The sequence below is a fragment of the Salvelinus alpinus genome, chromosome 24 (genome assembly GCF_045679555.1).
Source record: "Salvelinus alpinus chromosome 24, SLU_Salpinus.1, whole genome shotgun sequence".
In the NCBI taxonomy this organism is placed as follows: Eukaryota; Metazoa; Chordata; class Actinopteri; order Salmoniformes; family Salmonidae; genus Salvelinus; species Salvelinus alpinus.
Genome location: NC_092109.1, coordinates 18,606,270 through 18,619,230, shown reverse-complemented (window position 1 = coordinate 18,619,230; position 12,961 = coordinate 18,606,270). Strand labels below are relative to the sequence as shown.

Below are 12,961 nucleotides of genomic sequence, written 5' to 3'. Positions count from 1 at the left end.
GTATATTTCTGAGTCATAAACCCACACAGAAAACTCTCATAGGGGAACTATTATCTCCATTCACAGCCCTTCTCTGTCTACTGGTGGTCTGACTCCTCCTTCACACTAAAGCCTCTCAATCTGTGGATTTAAACATCAACCTTTTAATTTGTTTGCATCTTTGTGTTGCCTTGCATACTGATGCGCCTGTCGTTGTATGTCTTGCCCGTGCCCACTAATTATAGTATTCTTAATACCTATTATTACAATTCTTTGCAATGGATCTCGTTGGGCAAGTCTTGAAGTGACTTGCCCATTTGTGTTTATATATGTTTATCTGTATACTCCAAAGTGCTATATATGCTACATAATTACATGATTCATCTTTCTAGTTTAACCCTGTACTCTGTAGCCTACTGGTAATCATTGTAAATGCTGGTAGTGGTTCAGGTGAGGCTAAGAGCCCTCTAGTTGTTGGCCACTGAAATCATTTTGTACTGTAAAATCACATGACGTGTGTCTCCATCATCAGCTCCGGCCCAAAGCCCTGTGAAGCCTGTCGACAGGAGGAGATATATGAGGAGCCACAGTCCATTCTCAATAGTAATGAGGTAAGGCTCCATTCCATTCATTTAACTTCTAACAACATCTCTGGTGAATCATGTTGCTCCTGGCGAAAAAAGGATATGGATTTCATTCATCTAAAGTATTTATTACAGTTCAATGTTTAAGACCCCCCCAGTCTGGTTGAACAGTAACAGTGAATGTGACAACTACTGTGTGTAATTAGAGTACTCTTTGTTCTTGTCACCTCCCTCAGGCTTTTCCAGACAATGCAGCTGGTAGAGAAATTGCCAGCCTACCTGCCAAATGTATCAGTGAGGGATGCTCTTGGACTGGTTGCATAAAAGAATATGAGGTATAGTATGGAGTTAATGCTTATGTTTTACTGGGTTGTCATTGGGTGATTCAAATGAGAATATCTTGTGCATGTTTTGAATTTGAGTTACCTGATTGGACGTCCCTCATGTCTCTCGTGTTGAGAGCCAATAGCAAAGCACACAGTAGCAATCTGACATGCTGACCAGACTGCCCCCATTGTGTGTGCGAGCGTTGCAAAATAAATGTACATATACATGTTATTCAATAATTGTATCTGCATAGCCAGGTGCTAAAATAGAACTTGGTCCCGCCTCTCCCATCTACTCATTGGTTTTTACAAGCGTATACCCACATGGGTGGTTGAAAGATGAACGAGGTCCACACTCCAGCACAGTTGGTGGCGATTAATGCACCTTAAAGTTAGTTGCCAATCATCATATAAAATCCACAGAAGAAGAGGAATGAACAGGAGAGATTAATCAAAGAAAACTAACTAAATATAGTTGGTTCACAGTTGGTTTTAGTATTTTAACCTGCGTGTCATGAAGGCGTTTGGTGGGGATAGACAAAATCAACACGTGGAACGGGTTTGGTTGTCATGTGAAAGTGAAACAGGATCTGCCTTTGTTATATGACTTGGAAAGTCCCTGGAGTTTTTTTTAAATGAATCCTGTTAGGCGGAGTGTGGAAAGTACCCAAGACCTGCAGGCTTAGATTTACATTCTGTTTACCATCTGTCTTGAGTAGTCTGAGAAATTCATAATAATAATAATAATACTGCTAAACTGCAAATTATTGTATTGTTGTTAGACTAATTTAACTGTAAATCCATTTGTCCATTGATTGTAGATACTGAAAACAGGAAGAGAGGGGAGTTTTATGAGGAAGCAAACCTTGGCATTCTGCCAAGAGTTAAACTAACATGTACTGTTGTATAACAGGTAATGTTAGGGAGTGGGAAGTTTTAAGTTCATTGCTCTTTTATTTCTTCAGTTTGATCATTTGTATCTAATCGTAGGTTATAACTGTGTGTTTTGTGGGGGATGTTAAAAGACTGTCAACTCTATATATGTCTGGTAATTCAGTAAAACATTTTTTGGCGGTTAATGTGCTTCCTCAGAACTGTGGATAGAATTGTATTTACTTTCACAAGGGGGAAAAAAAGAAATGATACTGTCTATGCTACATTTCTAGGGCCGATTCAGCAGAAAGTTTTTGTGTTCATGCAGATTGTGCAGTTGAATGTCATGCTGACAACCAACTTGATGATTAGCACAACTTGTGCTAAAAATGTTTTATCGTGTAGGCGTTTCGTGTTGGTTCAGTGGCCTTTTAATGTTGTCGTTGGCTGTGGGAGATTGTGTGATTGGAGTCAGTAACACGTATTCAGTGGACTATAAAAACACAACCTGTGTTTACTGTAGGATTCACTGGGAAATGGAAAGACAAACAGTGTTGCGCATCATACATATTTTTTAATTTGACCTTTATTTAACCAGGTAAGCTAGTTGAGAACAAGTTCTCATTTACAACTGCGACCTGGCCAAGATAAAGCAAAGCAGTGCGACACAAACAACAACACATGGAATAAACAAGCATACAGTCAATAACGCACACAAAAAAAGTACATGTGTGTGCAAATGGCGTGAGGTGGTAAGGCAATAAATAGGCCATAGTAGCGAAGTAATTACAATTTAGCAAATTAACACTGGAGTGATAGATGAGCAGATGGTGGAGCCAGTGGGTCTGGCGACGAATATGTAGCGAGGGCCAGCCGACTAGAGCATACAGGTCGCAGTGGTGGGTGGTATAAGGGGCTTTGGTGACAAAATGGATGGCACTGTGATAGACTGCATCCAGTTTGCTGAGTAGAGTATTGGAAGCTATTTTGTAAATTATATCGCCGAAGTCGAGGATCGGTAGGATAGTCAGTTTTACGAGGGTATGTTTGGCTGCGTGAGTGAAGGATGCTTTGTTGCTAAATAGGAAGCCAATTCTAGATTTCATTTTGGATTGGAGATGTTTAATATGAGTCTGGAAGGAGAGTTTACAGTCTAGCCAGACACCTAGGTATTTGTAGTTGTCCACATATTCTAAGTCAGAACCGTCCAGAGTAGTGATGCTAGTCGGGCGGGCAGGTGCAGGCATTGAACGGTTGAAAAGCATGCATTTGGTTTTACTAGCATTTAAGAGCAGTTGGAGGCCACGGAAGGAGTGTTGTATGGCATTGAAACTCGTTTGGAGGTTAGTTAACATGGTGTCCAAAGAAGGGCCAGATGTATACAGAATGGTGTCATCTGCGTAGAGGTGGATCAGGGAATCACCCGCAGCAAGAGCGACATCGTTGATATGTACAGAGAAAAGAGTCGGCCCGAGAATTGAACCCTGTGGCACCCCCATAGAGACTGCCAGAGGTCCGGACAACAGGCCCTCTGATTTGACACACTGAACTCTGTCTGAGAAGTAGTTGGTGAACCAGGCGAGGCAGTCATTTGAGAAACCAAGGCTGTTGAGTCTGCCGATAAGAATATGGTGATTGACAGAGTTGAAAACCTTGGTCAGGTCGATGAAGACGGCTGCACAGTACTGTCTTTTATCGATGGCGGTTATGATATCGTTTAGTACCTTGAGCATGGCTGAGGTGCACCCGTGACCAGCTCGAAAACCAGATTGCACAGCGGAGAAGGTACGGTGGGATTCGAAATGGTCCTGTGATCTGTTTATTAACTTGGCTTTCGAAGACTTTAGAAAGGCAGGGCAGGATGGATATAGGTCTATAGCAGTTTGGGTCTAGAGTGTCACCCCCTTTGAAGAGGGGGATGACCGCGGCAGCTTTCCAATCTTTAGGGATCTCGGACGATACGAAAGAGAGGTTGAACAAACTGGTAATAGGTGGTGCAACAATGGCGGCAGATAATTTTAGAAAGAGAGGGTCCAGATTGTCTAGCCCAGCTGATTTGTACGGGTCCAGGTTTTGCAGCTCTTTCAGAACATCTGCTACCTGGATTTGGGTTAAGGAGAAGCTGGGGAGGCTTGGTCAAGTAGCTGCGAGGGGTGCGGCGCTGTTAGCCGGGGTTGGGGTGGCCAGGAGGAAAGCATGGCCAGCCGTAGAGAAATTAATATTGAAATTCTCGATTATCATGGATTTATCGGTGGTGACAGTGTTACCTAGCCTCAGTGCAGTGGGCAGCTGGTAGGAGGTGCTCTTGTTCTCCATGGACTTTACAGTGTCCCAGAACTTTTTGGAGTTAGAGCTACAAGATGCAAATTTCTGTTTGATTAAGCTAGCCTTTGCTTTCCTGACTGACTGCGTGTATTGGTTCCTGCCTTCCCTGAAAAGTTGCATATCGCGGGGACTATTCGATGCTACTGCAGTCTGCCACAGGATGTTTTTGTATTTGGAGGGCAAGTTGGTCAGGATAATATCTATGAGGGTGCCCATGTTTACAGATTTATATTGACATAGGCTGAACCGTTTCGTGAGTTTACAAATTAGGAAAATACTTTAGACAAGTCGTTATTGTTTTTAGTTATGGTTAAGGTTGGCTTGGGGATATTTTAGAGAAGGGTTGGTAAGGGTATGTGGAAAAACATGCTCACTTACCTGCTCTGCTGCCTTCTTGAGCCTTGAGACTGAATGAGAAAAGACATGGTGGTAGATGGCAACACTCTTCTCTCCCCCCACCCCCTTCTCCTCCCACCTGCTTGAAAAAGAATCAGCTAGAGCAGGACTGACATTTACTGTAACGATTCACAAGTAGATGGATTCATTTGTATTAGACTTAGTGTTTTAACTTTTGTAGTTGTGAGGCACAATTAATTCAACCCTTGACACACAGTGGTTGAATAAGCAATTTTGAGTTCTTGTTGCACAAGTGCAAGCAGTTTCAATGTGCAGTGTCATGCAACACCAAAACAACCACAATAGGCCATACTCTCACAAACACATACAATGTTTCCCATCTCACACAACACCTTTTTCTATACATGAGTAATATTTAAGTAGAGCAGTGTCTCATATATGAATCTGTGGTGTCAGTTTAGTTTACAACCATAAAGAGTTTCACACTTTAAAAAACTATTTTTGCATCTACTGCAGTTCTCTGTGATGTGTAAGGTCACCACAGTCTAATCATACTTCCTGCTCCGTTGTGGCAGTTTTCAGTTAAACTAGATGTACTTCTTCTAACTGCCATAACTGGCTGCTTATAAACCCGTATGCAACAGACTGGTTAACCATCAACCCAACTGTTATTTTAATCTTGCAAGCTATGAACTGTGTTTACTGAATAGACAGGTTGTCCCTCTTAAGCCAAGGGAGTAGGAGTAGGCTATAAAACAGCTATTGTTTTGGCTTATCATTGATTTTAAAGGATTACTTATTACTGAGAACAGTGTAGCTCAGTCGGTAGAGCTTGGCTCTTGCAGCGACAGGGTTGTGGGTTTGATTCCCACAAGGGACCAGTATGAAAAAAAGTATTAAAATATATGCACTCACTACTATAAGTCACTCTGGATAAGAGCGTCTGCTAAATGACTAAAATGTAAAAAATGTTGCAGTCATGCCAAGTCTGCTCCTTTCATAACACAATGCTTTTTAAAGATCTTTTAACTTTAAATGCAAGTTCAGAAAGGAAACGCCACAGAAATATTTATAACCATTTATAAAGCAATGAATAATGCAAGTCTTGAAACTATAGGCTCTGCTCCTTCAGGTTAGCTCACTGCCCAAGCAAAGCGTCAATATATAATATAGCCTATGGAGAGTGAGTGCGGTAAGCTATACCAATCCCTCGGCAGAAACACAGAACCTGGTGGTGCGAGCAAGAAGCCGGCACATAGTTGAAGTAGCAGCATGATGAGTGAAGGGACCTGGTCAGCTTAAAATAGACCACCAAATAATGTAGGCGTGATTAATACTAGCCTCTTTGGTACTATCTCAGCAGGTGTGTCAGACTGGGCACTCAGGTTTCCTTTCTGAACTGGCTCCGCTTAATTTCAGAAAGAAAGCGCCACGAAGAAATATGTTTAACCATTTATTAAAGATGCACTATGCAGAAATCGCTCTGCCATTTTCTGTTTGGAAAAATTTTAATAGTTCGGCTAATTTCTGTTTGTGACTAAACAACTGCATAGTGTAGAGAATCATTGTACCGTCTAAACTGCTGTGAAATATATTTTCCATAACCATGAATATTGTATTATCAGCTGTTTGAATCTGGTGTACAAAACCGAAAGTAAAAGATGCAAAAACAAAAATGAAGACTGGGAAACATAGAACAGATTTACCACTTGCTTTCAATGAGAATGACAGATTTATAACTAACATTTCTATGTGAATTTGGTCAGGTTGCCCAAAAAGTTACATATTGCAGCTTTTAAGCAATGAATAATACAAGTCTTGGCGATATAGGCTCTGCTCCTTCAGGGTATCTCACTGCCTAAGCAAAGCGTCAATATATAATATAGCCTATGGGCAGTGAGGCAGTAAGCTATACCAATCCCCCAAAACAGCAGAACCTTACACCAGATGACTCTGTAGCTACGGCAGAAGCGCCATTTAGATATTATCGAATAGACCAGTTAAGTAATCTTACCATCGCAACAATGAATCTTGTGTGAGAATGTTAACCATGTGTGGCATAAACTGAGCAACGTGTGACTTCTATCCCTGGTGACGTACCGCTGGGTACCCTCGCTTGAGGCATGATGATCTTCATCTTGGCACGTGAACTATCTGCCTATCTTGCCAACACACACTTAAAAAAAATATAAACGCAACGATTTTACTGAGTTACAGTTCATATAAGGAAATCAGTCAATTGAAATAAATAAATTCGTCTCTAATGGCCCTCTATGGATTTCACATGACTGGGCAGGGGCACAGCCATGGGTGGGCCTGGCTTCCACCCACTGGGAAGCATGCCCAGACTATCATAATTAGTTTTTCCCCTCAAAAGGGCTTTATTACAGATAGAAATATTCCCCAGTTTCATCAGCTGTCTGGATAGCTGGTCTTAGATGATCCCATAGGTGAAGAAGCCAGATGTGGAGGTCCTGGGCTGGCGTGGTTACACGTGGTCTGTGGTTGTGAGGCCGGTTGAACGTACTGCCAAATTCTCTAAAACGATGCTTATGGTAGAGAAATTAACATTCAATTATTTGGTGACAGCTCTGGTAGACATTCCTGCAGTCAACATGCCAGTTGCACGCTCCCTCAACTTGAGACATCTGTAGCATTGTGTTGTGACAAAACTGCACATTTTAGTAGCCTTTTATTGTCACCAGCCCAGTAATGATCATGCGGTTTAATCAGCTTCTTGATATGCCACACCTGTTAGGTGGATGGATTATCTTGGCAAAGGAGAAATACTATCTAACAGGGATGTAAACAAACTTGTGCACACACATTTTGTACGTATGGAGCATTTCTGGGATTCTTTTATTTCAGTTCATGAAACATGGGACCAACACTTTACATGTTGCATTTATATTTTTGTTCAGTGTGTGTGTGTGTGTACGGTACCTGTTAGATATTGGGTGCATCCTGGGATGTGCTTTTGTATGTTATTGCTGTAAGAGTGAGTTAGCTAGCATGCTCTATAATGGTCGCATTAGCCCCTGCTATTTCAGTTATTTCCATGCTGACAGACAAATCACGAATCTATAGCCATCAACATACTATTGTCCTGCACATCTAATGTGCTTCCTTGTGTCTATCGTCAGAATAAACACCAATCAACTGGGATCGCTGGCTGGACAGTTCTTTCTTTAAAAACACAACGGAAGAGTTACGAAGTACGAACACAATCTTTTACACTGGGGCCGAGAACAGTCTTCTTGTCTTTGCTGGACATCTGTTGCATCAGTGATAAACAATGGATCGCCCAGCGTGGCCAGTGGTCGGCATTGCAGATAGCGTAACATGGAAGAGAAAGCAGTGTTAGTTCGAGCAATGACAACTGGAGTACCTTTACCCTTCCTATTAGTTTTAGAATGAGTTAATAATTGGTTACATAGATTTTGGCCTCCCATCCCATTCTAAACACCTATCGCCGACTTTGTATTCATGTTACCTGATGAAATTGCTATACAATATGACCTTGTTGCCATCTGATGCACATTCAGATGTCATAAATCAGCACTGCAGAGCTCTCCCTGTACTATACCGTGCCTTGATTGTATTACTGTTGATGATATCTGGAAATGTGCATGTACACCCTGGCCCATCTACTGTTGCTAGCCCCAATTCTGACTTGTGCTCTGATATCTGCTTCACTGATTTCTGCTCGTAAAAGCCTGGTATTTCTGCACGTTAACACTAGAAGCTGATTACCAAAAATGGATCAATTGGAAGTGTGGGTTCAGAGCTCCAATCCAGATGTGTTGGTCACTGAGACGTGGTTAAGGAAGAGTGTTTTGAATACTGATGTTAAACTTTCTGGTTATAACCTTTTTCGGCAAGCCAGATCTTCCAAAGGTGGGGAAGTGGCAATCTTTACCAAGGATCACCTTCAGTGCTCGGTTGTCTCCACAAAGCCTGTCCCCAAACAATTTGATTTGCTGGTTTTAAGTATTAAACTTTCAAATAGCTCTTGGTTGCTGGGTGCTATCGTCCTCCATCAGCACCGGCCTGTACCCTACCTGCCCTAAGCTCTCTCCTGGCCCCTTACACCAAGTCTGAATTTGTTCTGCTAGGTGACCTAAACTGGGACATGCTTAAACCACCTGACCAGGTCCTAAAGCAATGGGATTCCCTAAATCTTTCTCATATTATTACCAATCCCACTAGGTATGACTCCAACACCCAGAAAAGGCTACTCTTCTTGATGTTATCCTCACAAATAATCCTGGTATCAGTCTGGTGTTTTCTGTAATAACCTTAGTGATCACTGTTTTACAGCCTGTGTTCGTAATGGCTGCTCAGTGAAACGACCTGTCTTGATTTGTCATAGACGCTTGCTAAAGAACTTTCATGAGCAAGCCTTCCTTCATGGCCCCTGTAAAATGGTATAGAATCAGCTTGATCCCCTCTGTCGAAGACACTTTATATTTTCAGTGGTATTGTTAACAAACACGCCCACATAAAGAAAATGAGAATTAAAAACCGGTTCAGGCCCTGGTTCGACCGTGATCTTGCAGAGTTACTCCACCTCAAGAATTGCATTTGGCGAAAGGCTCAGCGCATGCATACTCAGGCTGACTGGCTCTCGTTCAGGCAAATGAGAATTAAGTGCACTCAGGCTATCCGGAAGGCCAAAGTTAGTTACTTTAAGGAGCAGTTCTCTCTCTGTGGGTCTAACCCCAAGAAGTTCTGGAAAACGGTTAAAGACCTGGAGAATAATCCCCCCTCCTCACAGCTGCCCATGTCCCTTAAAGTTGATGATGTGGTTGTTACTGACTGAGCTCTTTAATCACCACTTCATTAAGTCAGGATTTCTATTTGACTCAGCCATGCCTCCTTGCCCATCCAACATTTCCTCATCTCCCACCCCTTTTAATGCGACTATCCCTGATGCTTCTCCCTCTTGTTCCCCTGCCCTGCTACAAAGTTTCTCCCTGCAGGCAGTCACTGAGTCCGAGGAGCTCCTGAAACTTGACTCCAAAAAACCATCTGGATCAGATGGTTTAGACCCTTTCTTCTTTAAGGTTGCTGCCCCTATCATAGCCAAGCCTGTCTCCAACATTTTTAACCTGTCTCTACATTCTGGGGAGGTTCCCATTGCTTGGAAGGCAGCCACAGTTCGTCCTTTATTTAAAGGGAGAAATCAAGCTGATCCTAAGTGTTATAGGCCTATTTCTATTTTGCCCTGTTTATCAAAGTGTTGGAAAAACTTGTCAATAATCAACTGGCTGGCTTTCTTGATGTCTATAGTATTCTCTCTGGTATGCAATCTGGTTTCCGCTCAGGTTATGGATGTGTCACTGCAACCTTAAAGGTCCTCAATGATGTCACCATTGCCCTTTATTCTAAGCAATGTTGTGCTGCTATTTTTATTGACTTGGCCAAAGCTTTTGATACGGTAGACCATTCCATTCTTGTGGGCCGGCTAAGGAATATTGGTGTCTCTGAGGGGTCTTTGGCCTGGTTTGCTAACTACCTCTCTTAAAGAGTGCAGTGTATAAAGTCAGAAAATCTGCTGTCTCAGCCACTGCCTGTCACCAAGGGAGTACCCCCAAGGCTCAATCCTAGGCCCCACGCTCTTCTCAATTTACATCAACAACATAGCTCAGACAGTAGGAAGCTCTCTCATCCATTTATCTGCAGATGATAAAGTCTTATACTCAGCTGATTCCTCCCCGGATTTTGTGTTAAACTCAAGTCGTTCTGTTCACCTGATCTAGAACTCCTCACAATCAAATGTCGACCACATTATCTACCAAGGGAATTCTCGTCAATCATAATCACAGCCGTATACATTCCCCCCCAAGCAGACACATCGATGGCCCTGAACGAACTTTATCTGACTCTTTGTAAACTGGAAACCACACACCCTGAGGCTGCATTCATCGTAGCTGGGGATTTTAACAAGGCTAATCTAAAAACAAAACTCCCTAAATTCTATCAGCATATCGATTGTGCTACCAGGGCTGGAAAAACACTAGACCATTGTTACACTAATTTCCGCGACGCTTATAAGGCCCTCCCCCGCCCCCCTTTCGGAAAAGCTGACCACGACTCCATTTTGTTGATTCCAGCCTACAAACAAAAACTCAAACAACAAGCTCCCGCGCTCAGGTCTGTTCAACGCTGGTCCGACCAATCTGAATCCACGCTTCAAGACTGCTTCGATCACGCAGATTGGAATATGTTCCGCATCGCGTCCAACAACAATATTGACGAATATGCTGATTCGGTGAGCGAGTTCATTAGGAAGTGCATTGACGATGTCGTACCCACAGCAACGATAAAAACATTCCCAAACCAGAAACCGTGGATTGACGGCAGCATTCGCGTGAAACTGAAAGCGCGAACCACTGCTTTTAACCAGGGCAAGGTGACCGGAAGCATGACCGAATACAAACAGTGTAGCTATTCTCTCCGCAAGGCAATCAAACAGGCCAAGTCTCAGTACAGAGACAAAATCGAGTCGAAATTCAACAGCTCAGACACAAGAGGTATGTGGCAGGGTCTACAGTCAATCACGGATTACAAAAAGAAAACCAGCCCCGTCGAGGACCAGGATGTCTTGCTCCCAGACAGGCTAAACAACTTTTTTGCCCGCTTTGAGGACAATACAGTGCCACTGACACGGCCCCCTACCAAAACCTGCGGGCTCTCCTTCACTGCAGCCGAGGTGAGTAAAACATTTAAACGTGTTAACCCTCGCAAGGCTGCAGGCCCAGACGGCATTCCCAGCCGCGTCCTCAGAGCATGCGCAGACCAGCTGGCTGGTGTGTTTACGGACATATTCAATCAATCCTTATCCCAGTCTGCTGTTCCCACATGCTTCAAGAGGGCCACCATTGTTCCTGTTCCCAAGAAAGCTAAGGTAACTGAGCTAAACGACTACCGCCCCGTAGCACTCACTTCCGTCATCATGAAGTGCTTTGAGAGACTAGTCAAGGACCATATCACCTCCACCCTACCGGACACCCTAGACCCACTCCAATTTGCTTACCGACCCAATAGGTCCACAGACGACGCAATCGCAACCACACTGCACACTGCCCTAACCCATCTGGACAAGAGGAATACCCATGTGAGAATGCTGTTCATCGATTACAGCTCAGCATTTAACACCATAGTACCCTCCAAACTCGTCATCAAGCTCGAGACCCTGGGTCTCGACCCCGCCCTGTGCAACTGGGTCCTGGACTTCCTGACGGGCCGCCCCCAGGTGGTGAGGGTAGGTAACAACATCTCCACCCCGCTGATCCTCAACACTGGGGCCCCACAAGGGTGCGTTCTGAGCCCTCTCCTGTACTCCCTGTTCACCCACGACTGCGTGGCCATGCACGCCTCCAACTCAATCATCAAGTTTGCGGATGACACTACAGTGGTAGGCTTGATCACCAACAACGACGAGACGGCCTACAGGGAGGAGGTGAGGGCCCTCGGAGTGTGGTGTCAGGAAAATAACCTCATACTCAACGTCAACAAAACAAAGGAGATGATTGTGGACTTCAGGAAACAGCAGAGGGAGCACCCCCCTATCCACATCGACGGGTCAGTAGTGGAGAAGGTGGAAAGTTTTAAGTTCCTCGGTGTACACATCACGGACAAACTGAACTGGTCCACCCACACAGACAGCGTTGTGAAGAAGGCGCAGCAGCGCCTCTTCAACCTCAGGAGGCTGAAGAAATTCGGCTTGTCACCAAAAGCACTCACAAACTTCTACAGATGCACAATCGAGAGCATCCTGTCGGGCTGTATCACCGCCTGGTACGGCAACTGCTCCGCCCACAACCGTAAGGCTCTCCAGAGGGTAGTGAGGTCTGCAGAACGCATCACCAGGGGCAAACTACCTGCCCTCCAGGACACCTACACCACCCGATGTCACAGGAAGGCCATAAAGATCATCAAGGACAACAACCACCCAAGCCACTGCCTGTTCACCCCGCTATCATCCAGAAGGCGAGGTCAGTACAGGTGCATCAAAGCAGGGACCGAGAGACTGAAAAACAGCTTCTATCTCAAGGCCATCAGACTGTTAAACAGCCACCACTAACATTTAGCGGCCGCTGCCAACATACTGACTCAACTCCAGCCACTTTAAAAATGGGAATTGATGGAAATTATGTAAAAATGTACCACTAGCCACTTTAAGCAATGCCACTTAATACAATGTTTACATACCCTACATTACCCATCTCATATGTATATATACTGTACTCTATATCATCTACTGCATCTTGCCATCTTTATGCAATACATGTACCACTAGCCACTTTAAACTATGCCACTTTATGTTTACATACCCTACAGTACTCATCTCATATGTATATACCGTACTCTATACCATCTACTGCATCTGCCATGCCGTTCTGTACCACCACTCATCCATATATCTTTATGTACATATTCTTTATCCCTTACACTTGTGTGTGTGTGTAAGGTAGTAGTGTGGAATTGTTAGGTTAGATTACTGTTGGTTAT

General features: G+C 43.8%; 1 protein-coding gene across 3 annotated transcripts in view; it reads left to right on the top strand.

The window, feature by feature from the left end:
- The window catches only part of LOC139552259 (TNF receptor-associated factor 2-like), a 34,923-nt gene that overhangs the window by 5,943 nt on the left and 16,019 nt on the right, over positions 1 to 12,961 (top strand). For all 3 annotated transcript variants that reach the window (XM_071363804.1, XM_071363803.1, XM_071363802.1), the window contains exons 3-4: positions 512 to 590; positions 800 to 898. In XM_071363804.1, the coding sequence (XP_071219905.1) occupies positions 512 to 590; positions 800 to 898 (178 nt within the window). The remainder of the gene's footprint in view (positions 1 to 511; positions 591 to 799; positions 899 to 12,961) is intronic.